Source organism: Fukomys damarensis, unplaced genomic scaffold, assembly GCF_012274545.1.
Source record: "Fukomys damarensis isolate Sample0158 unplaced genomic scaffold, DMR_v1.0_HiC HiC_scaffold_28, whole genome shotgun sequence".
NCBI lineage: Eukaryota > Metazoa > Chordata > Mammalia > Rodentia > Bathyergidae > Fukomys > Fukomys damarensis.
The window spans coordinates 19,177,861-19,201,299 of NW_022900940.1; the positions used below are offsets into that span (position 1 = coordinate 19,177,861).

The 23,439-nt window shown below is 35.7% G+C and overlaps 1 protein-coding gene across 32 annotated transcripts in view; it reads right to left on the minus strand.

Annotated features, from left to right (window-relative positions):
• Positions 1-23,439, minus strand: part of Arpp21 (cAMP regulated phosphoprotein 21) — a 153,186-nt gene that overhangs the window by 93,197 nt on the left and 36,550 nt on the right. For 19 of the 32 annotated variants that reach the window (XM_019208253.2, XM_033757127.1, XM_033757120.1 and 16 more), the window contains exons 1-9: positions 16,312-16,399; positions 16,046-16,222; positions 14,153-14,316; positions 13,226-13,267; positions 12,398-12,484; positions 8,304-8,448; positions 6,846-6,924; positions 5,950-6,009; positions 5,083-5,223 (exon numbers count right to left, since the gene is read on the minus strand). In XM_019208253.2, coding sequence (XP_019063798.1) covers positions 5,083-5,223; positions 5,950-6,009; positions 6,846-6,924; positions 8,304-8,448; positions 12,398-12,484; positions 13,226-13,267; positions 14,153-14,281 — 683 coding nt within the window. In that variant the 5' untranslated portion in view covers positions 14,282-14,316; positions 16,046-16,222; positions 16,312-16,399. Of the gene's footprint in view, positions 1-5,082; positions 5,224-5,949; positions 6,010-6,845; positions 6,925-8,303; positions 8,449-10,374; positions 12,204-12,397; positions 12,485-13,225; positions 13,268-14,152; positions 14,317-16,045; positions 16,223-16,308; positions 16,423-23,439 lie in introns of those variants that run through there. The other 13 variants (XM_019208245.2, XM_019208246.2, XM_019208250.2 and 10 more) reach the window with 9 other exon arrangements.

The following is a 23,439-nucleotide window of genomic DNA, read 5'->3' on the forward strand; positions in this document are numbered from 1 at the left end:
CCTTCCTTCCTTCCTTCCTTCCTTCCTTCCTTCCTTCCTTCCTTCCTTCCTTCCTTCCTTCCTTCCTTCTTTCTTTCTTTCTTTCTTTCTTTCTTTCTTTCTTTCTTTCTTTCTTTCTTTCTTTCTTTCCTTTTCTTTTTGGTACCAGGTACTCAGGCCCTTCAGCCAAATCCCAGGTCCCCAGATTAATCTTCCTAGAGCATCACGTTATGCACGTCAACCCTAATGTGCTATAAGTTTAAGGTTTAAAACAGTAGGACCTGCAAGTTTCCCTCCAGTCTTATGTAACCTCCTATTGGACCTCACAAAATCATCCTCTCTAAATTTGCCTCCAGGAAGTGTAGAATCATTGTAAAATCTCTTAAATTTGAGGGTAGATGATCATGATGTGAATCCTTATCTCATCTGTAGTATTCAGCAATTAACTCATGCTCCCTCAGTAAGTTGCCTCTTCAATAAGGTTGGAAAATGATTTTCAAAAAATCCTCTTTCTTACACAGCTGCAAAAACAAAATGCAGTTATCTCTACAGAAGGCTTAGCCTTACACTACATGCTAGATAAATGTAAAAATTATATTTACTGAATAATTCAGCTTTCAGTGTACTCCCTTCATCACCATATTTGTGTAAGACTTAGATTTCCTCAAAGTCCAACAAAATACCCCTTTGAATCATGAAATGGTCAAGCCAGTGATCCCCATAATATCTGACTTGTACTTGCCTAGAAATTTGGAATACTTTGTGTTCAGTAATGTATCCATTCCAAAGGCAGGTGCCTAGTTATGGATAGTTATGGGTGCCGAGTAGGCTAAGTGTCTACTTATGGGTCCCCAAAGAGTTTCACTACATTTTTAATGTTTGAAAATGACAGATTTCGAAGTTAGTCGCCCAGAGTCTGTGAGGAGAGTGTAAGATCTGTCATAAGTCAAGTGTTGTCTTGAAGTTTTTGTATAACCGCAGAGACTGAAGTCTGGATGCTGGATATAGCTCTGTTGGTGAGTTGTGGTTGCTAGAAATGTTAATCTGTCTATGTATACTACAGGACTACCAGAATATGACATATCTGCTCTCCTCAGGCAATCTACAAGTCCCACAGAAACCCTAAATATGCTAACATAAAACTTGTAATGACTTTATTTCAACTATCTTTCCATCCATTTTCTTGTTTCACATTGTGTGATGCTCTTGTGAATGAGGATGGTTGAGTTTGTGAAGCAGTAATTTTGTAATAACACAATGAATAGGTTCATTTCCCATAACAACCAGTGGGTTTTTTTTTTTTCACTCTTAGGAAAGACAAGTAAAATGGAATAAAGCAAAGGTTAAACTTTTTGCATGCACTGCCTCAATAAGTCACACATATTAGCAGTAATAAGCACAGGAAATTTAGGAAGAGCTATCATATTTTAGGATATCTGTTATTGAAGAATATCACTAAATTAACCTGGAAAAATATCTAAAGTAAAATAACTACTTCAATCACTATTTCTTATCTGATAAAGTATGTGAGGAGTCTGAATTCATATCCAATCCAGGGGCACATTTAGAGGACTCTGGCCAATATTGTGGCTTTGGTTTTACTGTAAGGGAGTTTGATTGTTTGATAATATTGTTTTAACATTAGACGTACTGATGTAGATCCAAGGCATGCTAATCATTGCTCTTCTGCATGCCCCAACATGAAACTCTGTTTGTAGGATTAAATGGAATATTACACATGAAACAAGGGCTAAAATATCTAGTGCAATGAATAAACCCTAGATAATGCTATTATAAGTAAGAGGTGATACGATTTAACTAACTGGTAAGTAAAATAAATTCTGTCCATCTTGAAAGGGCAAATGGATTATATTTGAGGATATTATATAAAATGCTAGAAGTCAATACACACACAAAGACACACATAATCCTCAAAGATTATATCAGATGACCTAAATATTTTTATACAAAGCCAAACATTCTCAAGTCACCTTCTATAATTACTTGAAATACCTATCATCTAAAAACGTGTGATTTGCAGAAACAAATCACAGCTAATATGTAGCTGATGTAGTTAAAACTATTTATGTATCAATGTCAGAGAAAACACCTTATATATCAACAAAGTATCAGTGAAGAAAAATTAAATATAAAAGTATTTGTCTCCTTAAATCTTTTAATTTTATACCCTGAATCCACATTTTATTTCACTTCTCTCAAGCCACATTGACATTTAATATACCTATTTTCATGTATTTGCATTAGAGTACCATAAATCTCTATATATTGAAAATATAAATAAAAATCACATGGAGCCATTCAAGAAATTCCTATCCCAGTTATCCTCCTTTAAACAAATTGAAGTATTTCAATTCAATAATATGTCTCAATTCATATATTTCTGTCATCTGCACTGATAAGACAGCTCTTGAACCATCCCCCCAAGCCCTCAAGACAATATCAACAGAAATATCAAAGATGACAAAGTCTTTAATAGAATGTTCTGAATGGAATGCTCTACTTCTACTTTGGATTGTAAAGGAACATGGTAATAGACTTTCTGAATCAATAACTTTCTGAATTATTTCCCCCAAAAAATATTTCTCTTTGGTTAAACTTCTAACAATAATCCAGGTCCTCAGAACTTTGATTTGTTGCTATTTAAAAAGAAACATTTAGTTCATCTTCTTTTCTTGTCCTAAGAGATATTACTTACCCCTGAATCACTACCACAAACACCCTTGCCCCTAAGAACAACTTGAATAGTAGATGATGATCAACAAATGCATCTGGAATAGCGTAGAGGGACACCTCTGAGTTGAACATTCAACCTGGAGCTCAGTTCTCTGGGAAATACCTTGAAAATGCCTGACCTGTGACCACCTGGCATGTGCCTCAGTCAGCTCTCTTTTTGGGTTAGGCATAGCTTGACTTATGGGAGGGTGTGTAAATGGCAGTAAGCCAGACTGAGGAAGTAGACAAACAATGGACTCTGGTATTCCTTTTGTAGCAACCACAGCAAGTACTGTAGCATGTACTTTGCACATGGTCACATCTTTCATGGTGGTATAAATCTGTAGGGTCTATCTTTAAGTGGTCATTAACAAAAAGCTGGTGCTTTCCCAGAAGTGAAGGAATCTGGTAATATGATACCTATTAGTTAGATAATCAAAGCTTTAAAGGACAATTCATACTCTGTGTGGCCTTAGGAACTTACAGGAAACACATTTTTGAGACCTGACCGATAGAAGTTTCTGAAATCATGGAAATGTTCTGTACATCATCTGTCCAATATGAATATGAGCTTGAGATATGGCTAGCCTGATAGAAAAACTAAATTTAAAGTTTAAACTTTATTGAAAGGCATGTAATTTGAATTAAAATGTAAATACCAAAATGTAGCTCACTTACTGTATGGAACAAAGCAGTTTTAGAGGTGTCACACAAAAGTCACCAAGAGTTTTTATACAATTCTTATTTTTCTCAAATGACATAAGCATGTGTACTAATATTCATGATATATAATTGCAAAAACAGTGTAAATTATAAATAAATCTATTGTTTACCAGTTGAAACTATATCAAGCTTAGTCTAGTTAATCTAAATGTTTTTCTATGTTATAGTTTTATAAGAAGGAAAAATATTAAAAGGAGATAGTCAAATGCCTCTGTACACCACAATCAGCATGTATTCGCATTATAACTGAAATCCACAGGAAAACCCAGAATGGAGAACCAAAGATACCACCAGTGACACAGCAACAAAAACACTCAGAAGTATTTGTTGGAGAGGGAAGATGTGAAGGGTTGAAGAAAACTGCTATTCAAAATATGAGACACATGATTCAACAATCAGCTAAAGTGTAAAGCTGATAAATTTTAAAATGTATTTTTTCAGAACAGTAGAATGCAACCACAGGACACGATAATTCTGAAGCTTCAAGGGCCCTTAAACATTATCCACATCAAACTATACTGCAGATATACAAATATGTGATCTGAAGCCCAGAGGAGTAAAAAGATCTCCATGTCCCTGAGATAATTAAGCTTGGTCCCATATCTCCCAGTTTTCACTCTTTCCATTAGGACTTTCTCTCATTTCTGCTGTGCACAGACTGATTCTTGAACAGATAGAGCTCCATATCCATCCTCATTTTACCCAACCTCTGGTGAGTAGAAAATAAAGCACATTTAACCATGATACTCCGGTTGATACAAAAATTCCCTTCACTAACATGGCATTCCTAAAGACCATGCAACTCACATAGTTCACCAAACACATGTGAAAAAGGAAATTATAAAGAGGCTGTTTTACATGGAGAAGGTTTTGAATTTAATGTGCCTTCTCTTATAGAAGCTGCTTGCACTGGACTAGAAGATATATGGGTTTAAGAGAGACAGTTCCAAGTTTCATAGCAAATAAATACTCATATTATGCTTTTGATGACTCAATGGGGCAATGAGACAATATTATGATGACAGCTAGTGATTACTGATAAAAAACAAAATTGTCATGTTCTTTTACAGCTAAAACTTAGATATCATCTAGCTCAAAACTCTCATTTTGCAGGCGAAAAAAACAGAGATGGTAGATGTAAGTGACTTGACCTAAGTCACAGATCTAGGAGGAGAGCTGGATTTGAGGCAGGATTCTTATCTCCAGGCTCAGCACTTCTGATTAATCTAGAAATCAGCATAAAATAGATGCCTACAAATCATAAAATGAGAAATAAAGAGACAATTATTCTGCCCATGTCATGGTTTTCAAAAACTCTGTTATTTTCAGTTTGAGTTGTATTTTGACATAAGATTTCCCAAGGCTTTGTTTGTAATTTTGTGGAGTACTGATAGAAGAAAATTATGTTTCAGGAGCTACGGGAAAGATCAAGAAATAAATTTGCTTTATTGCCTGGATTTTATAAATTTTCTCAGTTCTCAGATAATCTCCTACAGATAAATGCCACACTACTGCTGATAAAAGAAAAAGATAAATAACACTGCACATTTTAAATGTCATGTACTTTGAATTTTGTACTGTGCTCTTATAAATGAATCCATAAGAGAAAAAGAAAACGCTAAATAAATACAGCATGATGAGTCTTACATTCTGGTGCTGCCGGTCTTGTTGATGATAACCGATTTTCCTGTTTGATCCACATTATGATCCAATCCAAAGTAAGCTGCCACCCGATGAACCAGCATCCTCTGATATGATGACATCTGAGGGAACTTTTTATAATGGTTACTGGAACAGAGTTAAAATAGACAGTGGCATCAGCATTTTCATTTCTCATCCAAAGTACCTTTTACAGGTATCTGCATGAAATTATTACTCTTTCATCCAAATCACTAAGCATGTTTCATTTCTGGAAGCACTTACTGTCCTTACTTCCAGATAAATTTTGCCCTCACTATAGATTTATTGATTAAGCCACAATAAGTCTCATTCTTTCATAGCTGCACATTTCTCTTGCCAAAGAGAACTTAATGTCTGTTGGAGAGTATTCTATTTTAGTCCGTGATACCTTATCAATGGAGCCAGGCAGAGGGCAAATGATTTGACACAATACCCCATTGCAGACGCCTATCTGGATCTGTGTTATTGCTGGATTTACACTGAAAGCAGCACAATTATTTCCAGGCATAACTGACTGCAGCCAGCTGGAGCCCATTAAAAAACTATAATAAAAATGAAAAGGGTCGCTTCTTGTTACAGCTACTCTATGCTAATCAGTGGCCCCCTGTTTATAGCCATTTTGTCAGGAATTTAACAAGCAGGAGCACACATGGTCCAAGAAACAATTCTCATCAACACATGACTCCCAATTCCAATAACGTATCCATCTAACAAATCAAGAAACGTATTAAAGAATGCTTTATCTATCCCTGAATCTTTCCAGAATGAATAATTTAACCAAAATACGGAACTAAGACATGTCATAAAACTGGCCACCATTGCAATTTAACATACTTGTTGTCACCAATGAAATCAATAATTTCCTGCTCCATTTTCAAGAGAATCATCCTGTCCCTGTAAAATAAATGTTGAAATGAAAAGTTTTATGTATTTTCAGTTTCCCAAGGATAGACACAGTTTTTTAAAAGTATGGAAAGGAACATAAAAATGTATGTGATTAGAAATTTATGCCTAAGTTTTTTCTTTTCTTTTTAAGTATGCTGATCATTTTATCTATACACTATTTCATTTAAGGGTTATTTTTATTAGTGTATGTCCACATGGCAGAATAGTGCTTATTCATTTTGAGAAATTGGTGTCTGGCTCGTTTTCAATCCCTTAACACCCTTTCCATTCTCTCCCATCCAACCTTGAGCCCCTTTTCTATGTCCAAGAGTTTAAGTTCCAGTTTCCTATCCTGGAGATTATTTTTATCTCAGTTGTTAAGTATTGTATAATACAGTATCTAAATTTTGTGGTCATAATGTTAATAACACCATGTATGTTATTAGGATGGTAAAACACAATAAATATATTTTAAATTAACAGGAAACTGGAACAAAGCAAAGCACAAGTGTTGACTATAGAAAACTATATAACTACATGAAAACACAATCGGCTTACTAAAAATTGGTGATATTCATTATCTATTTCTTTTCATTCAGTATCTTTCTGTGACTAAGAACACAAAGCTCATAAACTCTAATGTACTCATTGAGTGACTAGCCAGGAAATAAGATTGTCTGTAAACAACAAACAGGCAAACTATTAACAGGAATAAAAAGAAAGGAGACAGTTTAAGAAGTCAGAGAAGGCATCTCCTTTTCACAACTGCCTTCTTAAACTTGTTTGGTTAATAACTCTCCAATATTCTGTTTGCTCTAAAAATAAACATTTACTTAATAATTTACCTGGAATTATTCTTTAAAGTGTTAATCAAAAACTCGTGTAAGTCTATGCCTGTAGAATCTGTATATTCTTGACTGCAATCTGAAACAAATAGCAGAGCAATGCTGTCAGAAATGATGATGGGAAGGTTTAGTAGAAAATATTTTCCTGACCTTTCTCATTTCCCACCTGCTCAGGTAAATTTTAGATGAAGTTATTGATACAAAAATAGATATTTCAAACTAGCGACCTGACAGTATCTAATCAAAATAAAAATGAAATTTGAAGATTGAAATGATCTTGACTGTGGAAGATCCAAATGTCACAGGAGGGGAAGTGGACACAGGCTGGGGCTGGGGGTTGAGTCAGATATCATGTGTTTACTCTGCAGGGCAAATCAGCCAGGGCCCAGCCTTCACAGGCCAGGCACTCCAAGCACGAGTGAAAGCCCTAGAGTTTGAGATCCCATTGACACTGCTTCCTCTTAAAACAAAGAAAGTAAAAGTAAATTTTCTTTTGTATTGGTATTAATTTACCTATTAATCAGTACAAAACACAGGAGGGCACTAAATATTTCCACATCTTTCAGATCTCCTGATGTTGGATAAAGCTTCATTCCTGGAACTGTTTGAGAAATCTGAACTTCTTTATTTTTGTTGTGTGCACCTGGAGTTCCAGATACTTAATTGCTTAAGCAACCATTATGTGTAAAAATTCGGTCACAGATTATGATATTAGGAATAATTATTATTCCTTAACTTAATGCTTTCTTAGTTTCATTTTAGAAACTGTGTCAAAAGGCTCTTTATTTATGACACACTTCATGCCAATTTAAATTAGTTTTATTTTGTATAGTGTTATATACGGCAGTAATTTATGGTGGCTGGATGATAGGTTCGCAGTTTTAGAAAAACAATTTTGGGGGGAAATCTGTTTATTGAAGTAGAGTTTGTATTTTTAAAATGAGAAATTATTTGCAGTATATAGACATAGAGACCAAAATCATCTGTAAAATGCCAATCAGGTGCCAATGACATATACGTCTGTGCTTTAGAGACCATATAATTTATACAGGGGATATTGTTAACCCAGGTGCTGTCATCTTTTAAAATAAACATAAGAGTTAAGACATCAAACTGTGTATTAGCCCTGTTTATCTATCCAAATAAACTGGTCTAGTAAACTTAAGTTCGAGAACAAATTTATATTTATTCTTCTGAACCAACTTGCAATTGAAAACAGGAGATGCAAGTTTGAATCCAAAGAAGCATGTGACCCTAAAAATAACCTGTTTAGCTGCACAGATAATGGACCATGAACAAAAAGAAAATCAAGTTCACATGTTTTACAAACACACAGCTGTACCAGTATAAAATTATATGCAGTTGCTGGAAGGTGATCTGTATGTGCACTCTCTAGGGGACTCTGGGACTACATAGGAGTTCAAACTGAGTAAATCGAGGAAGTATTTTCACATTCACCTTTTGATAACATTCTGATCTTGGATTTTTCAGAGGATTTATCTTTGTTTTTATCCTTTTCTTTTTCTCTTTCAGAGTCATCTTTCCTAGATTTTTCCTCCTCTTGCAGGCTGGGAAAACTGGAAAGCTGTAAATGAATTGATTCCTGTTGGGGAAAAAATATAATAATTTAGGGCCAGATTTAATTATCTCTGTCTGGTTTCCATTTTGCATAGAAGTTATTAATAACAAGAAAATGAAAGCCAGGTGCAGATTTTTTTCTTAAATGGTAAAAAATTAAACCTGTCAGAAAATAATTGCCCTTTAAGGTGAATTGAACTTCAGGAGTCAATGGGAGGTCAGGAGAAACACCTAGCACTGAAACTTTGGTTCATGAATATTAATCTTAACTAAGTTAAGTTCATGTAGATCACAACTTCTGTTTTTCCTACAGGTTTATTTTTAAACAGCTAAGAGAAATTCCTCTATCAGGAAGATCGCATCAGAGCACCTGTCATGTTTAAAGAAGGCTCCTGCAGTATATTTCTATCCTCCTTATAGGGAGAAACTGGCACAAACACAGACAGATTTTATGAATTATAATCACAGATAAAACAGATGTAAAGAAAGCCCACAATAGCCAACTTATAATATAAAATCTATTTTACCGCTGTGTCAACAGTGATTTCTCCTACTATGAAATACCAAAGCATATAATTATAGGAATCTCCAAGATGGATTATTGTAATTGTTTATAAATGCATTGAGAAATCATTTTAATGTATAATTATAATAAGCATTGACTTTTAGAGAATATAGCAAGTAAAAATGTAATTTTTGTAAATTATACAAAATATTTAATATAGTTCATGTTAATATTAGTTCTTTCCAAAATATGAGTCTTTCAAACCAATATGTGCAATAAGATTGAACTTTTATATTAGAGTAAGGTATACTTTTATATTTATTTATTTTGTGCTAAAAGAGATCATTTTTATTAATTCACATATATTAGCCAATTGTTTGACACTATGTTTACTGTTTGGAAGAAGAATGAGCCAAATCATGTTTTTTAGGTTTTTTTTTTTAACCTACGCTATGATTAAAACTATGACAAATTACACAAGATCAAGCCCACTTATTCTTATGTAACAGATCACTTGATGGGGAAACTGTCTTCTCGTGATATTAAAATTTATGACGTCTGGGAAAAATATTCCCAGTGACTAATAGTGTCTCTCGTGGAAAACTAAGCTGATGTTCCCTCCACATGTGACTCGAGTGATGCCTGTACATCCTCCAAGTGTGACCATTTTGGGATTTATAAGAGTTCTCAGTAAATCTGGTGAACAGGTGTACAACAAAAGCTCTGAAGCCAACTCTCTTTTGGTAGGGAGATTGGAGTAGAAGAGAGGGTCTCCACTGTGAACTCCTGGCTAGAACAAAGTTATCATTCAGAGAGAAAAACCCTCACACTACAGAGGATGAAATAAAACATATTCTAATCACAAGTATTTATCTAAGCTGGGTTTTCTGACTTTTACATATTTCCTGGGGGTAGACATATGTATAAAATATGTAAAAATGAATGTAATTTGATTATAGAGTTTTGCATCACGTGATCTGGGTAGAAATGCCTTCATCTGTAAAGGTTCGGGCAGGTTCTAGTGCTATGACTTGCTTCTGATTGCTCAGAGAAACCTTGGCCTGAACATTTCTGGACAAGAAAAGATGGCAAGGGGCTGTGGTGGGGGAAAAATCAATTCATTGACCAGAGGGTTAAGTGTAGGTAACCAGGCCATGAAAGTTGTCTCATTGCTTCTTCAAAATGAACTGAGCCCTCTCGATTCTGTAAATTTGAATGTAAGATTCAAGTGGCTTGGATACATATATCACAAAGGCAAGAGCGGAGGCTACAAGGACATCGCTCTGAAAGAATGTACACACTGATGCCATGTGTTGACAAATAGTATTCTCAGAAAAAAAATCCTACCTTTTATATACATAAATATACATTATGGTGTTGAAAGAACACACAAAAGTGCTTTAGAGTTGGTAAAAAACAATCTGTAATTTTTTAATATTTTTATTGATATGCTCGATAATAAAATACAAGTGTTAATAAATACATTGATACAGGATAAGTTTATATCCAACAACAGTAAAAGAGTGATTCAAATTGCAGCAATACACTGATAGGTAAATACTATGACATTAGAAAAGCAAACTTCCTTTAACTTAAGGACAGACTGAATCATTGGGTATGGGGTCTGAGATCAAGTAATACAGGTAGCAAGAGTTTTTCCCACACAGGAAAATGAAGGCAGTTTTCCAAATACTGTGAATATACAAACACCGGGAAAGCGATACAATCCACATACTGTGTACTTCTGCCATTGTTCTCTGAGATTCAGTCCACACATTTTGTAACTGCCGGTGGTATCTAATGAAGGCATTGCATATAAGCTCAAAGATCTGCTTCTTTATTCTCTAAAAAGTAGCTTGGCCACTTGCTTATATGTGTGCCTTTTCTATCAGCCCCCTGTTCCCACCACTCCTTAGCTAGCCAAAGAAAAGCTCGTAGGCTCTAATTCTCTCCTACAAAGTTTGTCTTGCAGTCTGAGCTTTGAACCAACAGGAACAAAGCATTATTTGCATCTTATTTCTGTGCACCAATTATCTGGAGAAACTAGACTTAGGTCCAGGTTGGGCACTATGATACAGATGATCTCTTAGAATGTCTCATGCTGTGCCTTGTCAACTGGGACAAAAAGCAGATTAAGTCTATAGAAGGCTGTCCTCCTCTGCCTCACAGTAGAAGTGGGGGACAGCTAGGGTATTACTTCTCCCAGGTCTGTCATTCTGCAGAGTTAACATGCATCATGTGCAGTACATTACAAGCCATCAATCAACATTGAATAATACAAGCCATGATCTTTCACATTATTCCTCCTTTTCAATCTCCATTAAAAATAGAAGCACAGATAAAATGCTGAAGAAAAGCCACACGTTCTCAGAGCCCAAGTAAAAGAAAGCATGTGTAGAAAGCATAGTCCTAGCTACTGAATGATAGCCTGTCCATGCCTTGTGACATGAGTGGCACGTTAGGAAAATGAGACTAGCAAAAAAATACTCATAGGACAAAAATCCATAAAGAATTTATTTTTGGTCCTTTTAAAGAAAGTGCTCTCAATGCTCCCTGTATTGATGAATTGTTAAGAGAATTTAGTGTATTTCAATTAAAGTAAAAAGAGAAAAGCAAAATAAACCAAACAAAAATAATGATATCTTACTCAAATTTCCATCTCCTGGGCTCAAATAAATCTAAAATGATTTCTAGACAATGGCTTCTGTCTTGACTGTGTCCAGCCTTTAATAAAATGAGAAAACTTTAGCAGCAAGACTATTTTTATAATGGCTAATGTAATGCCAACATGGCAAGCAAAAAGAAACACGATGTGAAGTTTTCTATTTTGTCAAAGAAGAGTTTTGTTTGAATTTAAATTTTTAGTCAAATAATCTTGCTGAAAGGAGCAAAAATAAAGTTAAGTTTATACAGTGATATATTAATAGCTTTAATAAATCACCATAATCTTAGATTCACTTCTGGACAATTTTTGCAGTATTGAGCAGTCTCCACCTAAGGCCATAAAATCATTTCTCCAAAGTTCAATGCACCTTATTCACTATTTCTTAAGTTTCATATGAGTCATCAGCTGTTTCTTATAGGCAAGTGCATTTTGGGGAGCTGAGAGGTAAGACGTCTCCAACAAGGAAGGAGACAGATACTTAGGATTATATTTGGTTCAACCTTATCAAAAGAGAGCCTTTGAGGAAGTTTAGCACTACTGTGCTTACTTTTTATTTAAATTTTAATCTAAATTCTTTTGAATTCCTTTTCGTTTGCAGTTTTCAGAGAGTCTGGAAAAAAACAAACGTAATACTCTGTGATAAACTTTTAAAGTATTTAGAATGTCTCATAAATAGGGGTGAAACAAGAAAACTTTCTCGCTTCAATTATATTTTTCTCCCCCAAAGCATCATTTAGCCAAATTAATCATGCACACGGCTACGGATCTGGCTCATGCAGTTAATGATAACGACAGGGGTTATACCTGATCCTGAAGACTTTCGCCTCCTGGTCTGGCCGACTCCTCACACACAGCAAGACTGCGAGTCAGTTTACCTTTCCCTGCTCCTGACTGGGATGGAGGAAGAAAGGGTGGGGGGGGAGAAAATAAAGAAAACGAACGAAAACATTCTCAGACCGTCAAATCATCTCCAGATTTACTTGACACTCTCAAGTCATACTTTCAAAACCAAGCAGCAAGTCTGCTGCCCCGTGCTATCTGCATGGGTGAAAAGCTCCAGAAGGCTTTGCTGACGGTGACGGAAGCAGAGGAGAATGTGAAGGGATGAATTTAAGCGCACTGTGCCCATCACACTGGGAACATATGAAGAATGATTTGTGCCGATTTTGTGAAAATATCGGGAGAAAAAACTGAGAAAATTAACTTTTACTAAAATAATTGTGGAGGGGCTTTGACTAAGAATATGATTCAAAGGAAAGAATGGGTACTAAAGAGCAGAACCTATGTACTTTAAGGGAGAAATCAGTTAGTGAGACTAAAACATCTATTTCAAATCTGACTTAAAATAAGAACAAAATAAGTGGCTATTTGTTTGGTCAAATCTCCAAATATGAAAATAGGACCAAACACATACACATTTGCATCTATTCAAACTCTAAGTGTACTGGTTTAAAAGTATATAGAGCAAGACAACACATATTCCTGAACACAATCATATTCAAAATAGCACAGGACCTACTACAATATATGCACACAATCATCTGAATTCTAAGCGAACCCCTTAACTCTGATATGAAATATGCACTTCATATCCATCATATGGTGGTCTATGGAGCATCCCAAGAACCTTACCTTAGATTTTCTTCTCTCTTGATTCTGAGCTGCCAGCCGCCGCTGTATGTTAGAAATAAAATAAACAGTAAAAGGATAGATAAGTGTGTGTGGGGGGGGGATCACTGTTGTTTATAATGGAGAAATAATAACAGAAGCAAGAGATTATAAATACTAGGAAGGGTTCCTCCTGCTCTCCCTTCACAGAACTGTGGCCTTTTTTCCCCACCTAACAAATACCCTACAAACACAGTAGAAAACCAGCCTTGAAGGTTCTGTCTGCTAGCTATTGGTATACAAAAAATGGTCAATATTTTTGTATTTAGTTCAAAGAAAATCCATACTAACATCCTATTTGCAAGTTCCATTTATGTTCCCTCTATCAAACCTCTTTATCTTGTAAGTCATAGTTTATTTAATCACAGGACACTTTCCTGCTTCAAGCACTTGAATCCCCCACCCCCAATCCACCTTCCAGTATTCTGACTCTTCAGCTACTTTCCCGAGGCTTAGGCTTGTTGGAATGGAAGATGTAAACTGTAATATTCTCATGAAGGTTGAAAGAACTCGTGTTTGCCCTTTTTAGACAAAGATGAGTTGAGTTTCTATCTTCTCATGAAATAGCAAATCTATTTTAAAAATTCAACCTAAGAGTTCCTTTTGAGATCCTGAACTGACAGTTCTAGGTGAGCTAGCAACTGGTAGTGGGACACCATGGACAAATTCAGTACATGAATTTCTTTTAGATAATTTTCATTTTAAAAGACAGTTCAGAGTATGGTTCAGGAAAAAAGACTAATAATTGAAAAAATGAGAGAATTATCATTATAGATTCACTGGTTATTTAGTCAAGCCCTTTAAAAATAAAAACAAAATTCAAAGTATTCTAGAAATAAAGGAAGGGAATGGCACATAGTGGCATGAGGAGAAGGGTCTCTCCAGGCTTACCTGCAGCTCCAGCTTCTCCTCTTCATCCAGACTTTCTGATTTAACTATGCCGTTCTCCGGAGTGGCAGCCTCCTGCTCAGTCCTTCCTTCCTCCACGATAGCCTGGTTCAGGTCTCCTTGTTCAGACATCCTCACAGATGCAAATTAAAACAAAGTCTTCTGCCCTGGAGGTTAAGATAGCAGAACATAAAGGCAATGCAGGTGAAAAATCTAAAACTATTCCTGCAATTCATGTCTTCTTTTGTACTCAAGTTCAAATGAGCAACTCAGGCATTCTTACCAATTTTGTACAAAAAGAATGAAATGAGATGGAATCAAGTCCCCAAGACGCATGTGAGTGGCAAACGGGGCTGCCCCCTGTATGCACACTTGTGATACGCCTTGCAGTCAGAGTGGATCAAGAAATGTTAAACAGAGACATGTATCTTCCACACAGTTTCCAGCCCATTTCCCCCTACAAAGTAGAGAAAGGAAATGAGGATATTGCTCCAACTCTTGAACAGATGTCCTTCAACTTCTGAGTCAAAAGATGGTACTGATGTTCCTGAGCATCTCTAGGAGGACTTAAAGATAGTTTTGAAGTTTCAACCATAGACTTACTTCCCTAGGTAAGAGGAAGACAGCAGACTGTACATGGGGCAAAAATCAGCTGGAGAGGTAATATTTCAGTATAAATATGAGATCTACTGTTGGCAATAAACCTTTCAGGGTCAACATTTCCAGTCTTCAAACTGACAGCTCCATTATTAAAAGCACAGGCCTCTCTCAGACTCTTGTCAGCTGCTCCTGCTGCAAAATTTTGCAGCAGGAAGCCCTTGGCAGGCAGCTCTAATGAAGCTACTGCCACTGAATTACAGTACTTCTGGCTCACAATAGACTACTATACACACACTGGAAATGGCGTTTCAAAGTTAAAGTCTATTATTATTATTTTTTCTTCCCTACCTCCTTAAAATCCCTGACACTTCTCCTTCTGAATTGCTGTCAAATGAAGCTCGTGAATAATTTAATATTTAATTCTCCCTCATTTTTAAACTATGAGGAAGAAAGGAAAGGAGAGAGGGAGGAAGGAAGGAAGGAAGGAAGGAAGGGAGAGGCAAACAATAATGTTAGAAAGGAGGGAGAAAGGGACTGAAAAGGAGAGAGAGAAACACTGAAGCTTAGAAAGTCAACTCTTTCTCAAAAATTCCCAACCAATAACTGTTCTATTACCAGTCACTACAATGGTAATTATTATTGAACAAATCACTGCTTTGATGTTTTTTGAGGCTAGTTAATTGCCATTTACTAAGCTGGAAACTTTATTTCCAACTGCAAATAAGAAACAAGAGAAAAATTGACACCATAGCAATTTTTATTGCAAATGTGCTAAAATCTACCATGACAGAACAGATGGTATGTAATGATATCTTTAAAATACACAGGCTCATTCGGCAAAGGATTGTGGGAATGTAAAAGGAAAAGTTTTCCCAAAGGACAATGCTTTTGTCTGAGAGTGAGTAGTGAGCAATGCTTCCAAGTTTGGGAAGGTTTTACCAGTGCATTTTTCTCAAATTTTAGTGGCACTCAGTACATGTGGTTAACAAGATTTAAAAATTCGTTTCCAAGGGCAAACAGCTCATTTCTCTACATTTCGAGTAAAGGGAGGAGAAAGGACTTCTTGTTGCCCTAGGTCATTTTTGAGAGTGTTTCAATAAAGCAGATTGCGACCAGATTCAAAATAGACGAACAAACCGAGTTCTGATTTTCCAAACTACAAGCCAAGTAAGTCCCTGCTTTTGATCATTTCCAGTGTAGCCAGAGTCAATGAACTATTCTACACAAACAGGCAAACACACATGTATGAAATAATTATAAAATACAGATAAGACAACAACCAGAGGAGACCTTTACCTTTCACGCAGAGTCCCTGCTGTAGGTCTTGGCGACTTACTCGCGGCTTCTGTCGTCCTGCACCGGGAAAATCCACACAAATGATCAGAGGCAGCTGGAGTCCCATGTCCCCATTAACAGTGCAGAATGCCCATCTCCATGCAGCTCCCTTACACACTTTGACACATCATCGTCAACCTGAAAAAAGACGAAAAGTAAATAATAATAATTGCAATAAACATGGTAGGGCGAAGGGCAAAAAAGACTGGGATTCTAAGACTAACGACCAGCTTCCAGCAAATCACGTTCACAGCTCAATTCAGTTCCACCTGTCTCAAGCTGCCTGCTTCTTCTCTAATGAAGGCTACAGCCGGCTGTTCAAGTCAGAGCGGCACCTACGCAAGGAGCTAAAATTAACAATTGCATTATGCACCGAAGATTACTCACTTCAATTTTAACCTTTTTTAGTGAAATCTCGCACTTTGTATTTTTTTTTTTAAAAAAACAAGCTTGTGTGTTTGCCTCAATGAGAATCAAGATCACCTATGAGCAAGTCTTGCCTTTTTTTAAACAAAGCCTTTGTCTTAATTATAGATTAATATTATACACTTTAACTCTATTTCTGTGACTGTTTCTTTATGAAAGTTACCTTAATGAAGAATATTTAAAGGTTTTGATTTAGTGAGCCATTATCTATAAAGTTTTTAAAAATAAGACAGGATACAAGAAAAGTTTCATGATGGTATGGCTGAGGGAGCTCTTTTTTTTCCACTTACAGTTTGGGAAGAATATCTAATATTCGTGCTGCACGGTGAACGCAATTTATCTATATCCCTCCCTCCCATCAGGAGCCAGCTGAGCATTCTGTTTGACAGTAAAGAAACATTGTCAGAGGGATTCAACAGATTTGTAAGCTCCTAGCCTGCTGAAAACAATCCATGCTATAATATGTACTTTCTTTTTCTCACAACTCCTACAGGAGCCGTGGCAAAGACAGCTTGAATGCAAACACAGAGACGGGCTCCTAATAACATTTGCCAAAACCAAGCTGTATTTCTTTCTCTTTTGCTGTAACTCTACTTGAGTGCATACCAATAGCTCCAGTAACACACACACTCACCTCTTCTGTCATTTTCCAGTCTATGAAAATACTAAGGGCATCCCAGTTGTTTTCCCTGAAGATTGAAAACTCTCCTTCTCCTCCTAGCCACTCCCCCCACCAAGTTTAAATGAGCAAGGCTGATTCGTCACAGGATATTACTATGGCTATATTAACAACATATTGAGCTGCAAAGCCATTTGTTGAGCGAGAGGAATATAACTGTCGAAAATTCAATCATTTATGTAATCAAAACTTTCTGGATTTATTTACATTTAATGAATGGATATCCAGCCTTAAAATATAGATCTTCGGTTGTCAGAAGCCATCACTTCTTGAGAGATAAACTAACATGAATTTAGAGCAAAATACATTGCTAATCAGCAGTGATTTTAATTTTTAAAATTTTAGCCAGTTTTACCAAAGTTACTATAGCTGACAATATTAAATATAGACTACCACCTCTTAAAATTATGATCTACTTAGTTGACAAGCCCATTATCTAACATGTCCTAAAATAAAAAGCGATCACATACAGAATTACCAAATGCTTTTTGGATTCTGTTTTCCTTTTCCCAAGTTGGATGAAGTTGTCAACAATTATTGCAAACCTTTTGCCTTTTCCTGACTCTCATATTTGTACAGGGAATCTAATCCACCAGGAGAATAGCAGTGCAGCTTCACAGAAGCCTTAGATACATTATTCCAGCTTCAGTAGGAGGATGCAAGATATAATTCTTCCCATGAAGAAAGAACAAACTGATATTCACGTAACTAACTCAAGCGCTAACAGCCTGGATATATGGGTGTGCGTAATTACCAGGACACATTTTGAAATAGCACTGAGCTCTAAAGTCAGCGAGGTATTATTCTTGCATGCCTGAATCATAAAGTCATCATCCACCAAGATAAAAGAGAATATGGGCATATGGGAGTGAGCAGAGATGAACATATGGATCACAAATATTTTTGTAACTGATTAAAATTGTTCTCTTTGCTAAGAATGCTGTGCCAGGAAATCAGCCCTACTCCAGTTTCTGTTCTCCAAATTAACCCCACTCTTCCATTGCCATTTAATCTGTCTGTTTCAAGCTTTATCATTTTCACAAAGAACACAGACTATATATAACAAAAATTTTCTGCAACACTTTGTTAACTACTCTAATTTTTAATTTTTATAGTTGGAATGATGGAAAAAGAAGGAGGAGACTGTGTACAAATGGATCAAATAGAAGTTATTCTAGTTGTTCTGGTGAAAATAGTAATTTAACCATAATTGTGGGGGCATTATGTAGCTATTCACAATGAAGAAAATGACTACGATAATCACCACTTCATATCATAGTTACATTGTTTCTTATTATTTTAGATTTGAAATAAGAGCAAGTAGGACTGTGGGTATGCAGAAAAGGGAAAGACAAGAAGGGCATAAGGAAAGCACACACATTCTGTCTTCCATCACCAACAACAAACTATGACCTCATTGTGTGTGCATGTTATGTGTGTGCGCACATGAATGCATCTGTATATGTTACATCCTGTATATTAATCACTGCACTGTCATGTAATCAAAGAAAGATTAACATTTGGTTCACATTTCAGCAGGAATTTAGTTCTCAGGGCACATCTAAATCTAAAATCAAAGTTGAACTCTATTTACAAGTAGCAAGAGTCACTTTGTTCATCACCTTCTCCACATTACATTAAACATTAACAGAGATGACTAATCTTCTCCCAAATCAATATAGATTCTTTATAATAAAACAACACAGTCAAGCTTTACTTATTTGGATGGTTCAGATGTTTCTCCCCTGTGCACCGTCCCTTCCTTTTTAGCTGGTCACAGTACTGCAAATTAAAACCACTTGCGTATTGTAGCAAGAGTAGTGCTGTGTCAATTTGCCACATAAGGTATATAAATACTGTGAAGTTATATAAACTAAAATGCAACACATTCTCAAAGCACTTGATTTCAAAAAAGATTTGAAGATATTTGGAGGCAGTAAAAATTTTTGAAATGTAATCCTACAGAAATAAGGGGCACAATTAACATCTCCATATACTACAATAAAATTTTTAAAAAGAATAAGAATTGAGAGGCACAACAGTATGAACTGAGAGCATAGATCAGTATATTTACTTTAGCAAGTCTAAAATTTTCCCAAGGTGACAAAAATATCAATGAGAAATTTTCACATAAATTTTATGTCCCAAAGTTTTGTCCTATACAAGTACAAGAGAAATTCAACCAGGAACATTGCCTTTTAAACATCTTTTGATTTGCCAAATACGCAGACATTCTATGGGCTTCTTGAGGTGGCATTTAAATGACAAAATTACCAGAAAGCTATTTCAGAGGAAGAATTTAGGAGGAGAAACATCCTCTGGTTAAGAAATGGAACTAGGATTTTTAGGGAATTGAAATATTATATTTTACATCCACATTCTTAGTTATGCTTGATCTAAAGGCCAGGTAGTTTAAAACAGAGTACCTCATATATAGACCTTCACCTTTTTTTCTTTAACTATAGTAATCCAGATAGAAAAGTAACCTAGCTCTACATTTAGCAGAATTCCAGCAATGAGAAGAATGCATGCAAAGCTTTGAACATGAAAGCAGCTCCACAATAACAGGAGTGGCTTTAAAACTAAGGGAGGTCTGATATCAGTGAAAAACTGCAGAGAAAAATGGTCACATGCCAGTGTTTCACTCCCCCTTTCTTTTAAGGAGTTTGCACTGAGCCTCTCCTAGATACAAAGAGAGTTTATAATATGACATAATGTTTAGACCAGATAACATACTCTCAATTTGATTTTTTTTCCTTCCTGAATATAGTTTAAATACAAAATAAACAATAAAAAATATTTTGTTAAATGTATTCCCCAAAATAAGAGAAAATGATAGTACAAGAGGGAAAACTAATACTCTGCTTCTAAAATTTTCCTCTGATACACTGATAACATATACATACATGTACAGATTAATTCTATGGCTGTAATCTGCTATGATCGGTATTTGTATTGCATAGGTACCCAATAAATTGTCATATTAGCAGTCTTGTTTATAAGTTTTGCTATTTATCTATACAATGTGCATTCTGTAAGAATAATGAGGTTAGGTAGGGGAATATGATGTTCAGAGAATATTTTCACCTCTATTAGTACCAATGCATGTGGAGTCATTGTGCTCTCAGCAAAGGAGAATAACAAACATCATTTCTCACTGAAAAAGACAATTCTATAAATATTTTCCCCCAAAATCTTACTCTGCTCAAGATCTAGGTAAAGTGATCTGGATGAGAGAGCTGCATGGAATGGAACAACTGGTTGGTAGCTGTGTCATTGCTGTGGACTAGTGTTTTTTATATATTTTTTGTTGCAGATAAGGAGAAACATCTGGCCAAACCGATGCCACAGAGACTGGGGTCCATGACACAGCTCTCATGTAGGAAATGAACTGAGACTCTTGCAGCTTTGACCACTGTAACTAGTCCAGAGGTTTTGAAATGGCCTCAGGTTTTATAATTCATGCAGTATAATCACCACCTTAGGTTTCCAACACAATTCTATTCAGAGACAATGCATGATTTATCCGTACATGAGATGCTGTCATCAACTCTTAACCAGGTGTAAGTTTTTTAAAAAGTGTAAATATACAGAGGACCACTGTAAAGAATCTTGCGATGAGCTAATCTGCTATCATTCTATCCAGTGATTTAGACAAGATCTACCACTGTATAGCTGCAAAACTGTGTCAAAAACAGTTATTTTGACTTAGGAATTGTAGTTCTTTTCAATTACTCTTTTTCCTGTAGTAATGTCTCTAACAGAAATCTAATAGACTTTTAGACCTACTATCTATCGTCTTTCCTCAAAAGTGAACCCACAAATATTACCTAGAAACTGCATGAGCATATTTTCTGTTGATGGCGACTGTCCCTTCCTTGATCTTATCCCAAAAACTTCACTTCATGGACATATTTGGACTTCCAGACACTTTGTTCAGTCTGTTTCTGAAAATTCTGAAATCCCATAAACCATAGCAACAAGAGCACCCTAATTTTGTCTGCTAGCTATCTATCCAATTTTCTCCTCCTACACCTAGAGCTTATAGTGCAAGTTTTTTTCAGAGGCCACATGAGAAATATGTCTGCATGACTCCTAGATGAAGTCTACCTAGGTTTTGAGGAAAACATGATAATTTTCTAAAATGAAACGATTAATTAGAATCTCTACTGATGTAGAAAAACATGTATCCGTGGCCCAATCTTCAAGCAAAAAGCCAGGATCTCAGGCTTAAAGCAGTAGCTCTGTCAATTCATGTAAACTAAAACAAATTTTCCAAAAATGTATAAATACAGGTGGGAATCTTACAGTTAATGATACTATATGACTTTGTAAAAAGATATTATTAAATGGTTAGATTTACCAGGAATCCCAAGGCGTTACAAAATTAGCTTGCATATTTTTGTCATTACCATTGCACTGCGATCTCCTATACTGGAGGCACTATTTTAGGGATCAGAAAGAACAGTGATCCACACATAATATGCTTGATGGATTCACATATAGTAGGATGTTGAATTCTAAATTCAGTTCTGATCAGCTAAGACAATACGTTAAGATTGCTTCCTTATCTGGATGCTAGGGAAATAATCCATAATTTATTTTCAGCTACTTATATTGCAAATACACAGTAATGGAACAAAGAAGTCTCAAAAATATCATGTTTTTGAGTCTGGCTTGACGGATTCAAAATGTAAAATTAATCACAAAGAGAAAAGGCATTTTAAAAGAAAAGAGAAATATTAATTTAGCAAACATAATTGGCATATCTGACATGAACTCTTTCTCCTTCATTTCTACAAGAAGTGAAAAAAAAGCATCTGTCATTTCAAAACAATGAAACTTAGCAGATGTGATGCAGTTATAGGTGCCAGAGTGGGAGCTAAATGTTTGAGTTATTAAAATATTTCTTACAGAAAAGAAGAAAAGAAGAGACAGATAAAATGAGCAAAAGAAAATGGAAAAGTTGTTCATTCATTAGATCTTTGGCATGGTCATAAAAATCACGTTTATTTTGTATATGTAAATTAGGAACAAGGAGGCTTCCTTTACCATGAGTTCTTTGATTTTCCTATGTAAAAACATATTTGATGCAATAAATGAATATTTCATGTCTCAAAGTTGTTCGAGAATTGTTATTAGCAAATTCTTCATTACTCAATCTAATTAAAAGGAATCAACATAAAGGTTAGATTGATCACTCATGACCTGAGCTCCCTTTACCATAATGAAAACAGTGAAAGGATTTTTCCCAAAGAGCAAAGGAATGGAGAGGCATTTCTGAAAAATAAAAGGTCAAAATATGGGTCTATAGATCTGTGATTGTGTGAGCCACGACCTTAGGAGATATATTCCTGTCTCAAAATGATGGGAGAGCAAGAGCAGAGAATATTGTATCATAAATATAGGCTGCTATCCCAAGTAGAGCACATGGAATTTCATTTTTTTTTTCCCTCATTGAGTTTATTGGTACATTTTAGGTATACAGTACAGTTACATTCATCATTGGCACATGGAATTTCAGGAGGCACTTAGACAAAAGAACTTATATAGGGTAGCTCTGGGCTATAATTTTGTGTTAATATCTTCATAGGAAGCTTTTTTCTACATAATTCAGCAATAAAGCAACATCATCTTTTATTTAGTAACAACCACCCTTTACTGAGTGCTCATTACATAGGTAATTTGGGCCTGACTGTTTTACATAGTTATTACATTTTATCCTTACATCAACGACATCTGTTTGTTGCTAGCCTACAGTGAGGAAAGCAGTAAGCCGCCTGCTTGCGCTCTCTGTCTAGTGTTCAGTCTGCTGGCTGACGGCTCCTTCAATCACTGGGTCCTTCTGGAGTTTAGCAATGCAAATGAATCACTAACAAAGTTTAAAATTTGGACCAAAAACTAAAGTGCATTTTTCTTCCACTATTTTGTAAGCCACATAACCATGAAGATTTTGGACAATCTTATCTACTTTTGTATTAAGCTCAATATTGAAAACAGTGGCTGGTACAAAATAAGATTTGTTGACTCTACAGATGAAAGGAGACTTTAAACTCTACCTGTAGTCCAAGCAGTGAAGGCTGGGTAACTTTATTGTTTCTAATTGCTATACTTAAAAGCCAAACATCTGGTCTCTCAGAGGCCTACTAACCACTGTGGCAACGTTAAATTTCTCCCTAAGTTTAACTAATAACCACTGGAACCTATGCAAGGGTAAAATACTGACGTGCTTCTAGATCCATAGCTCTCA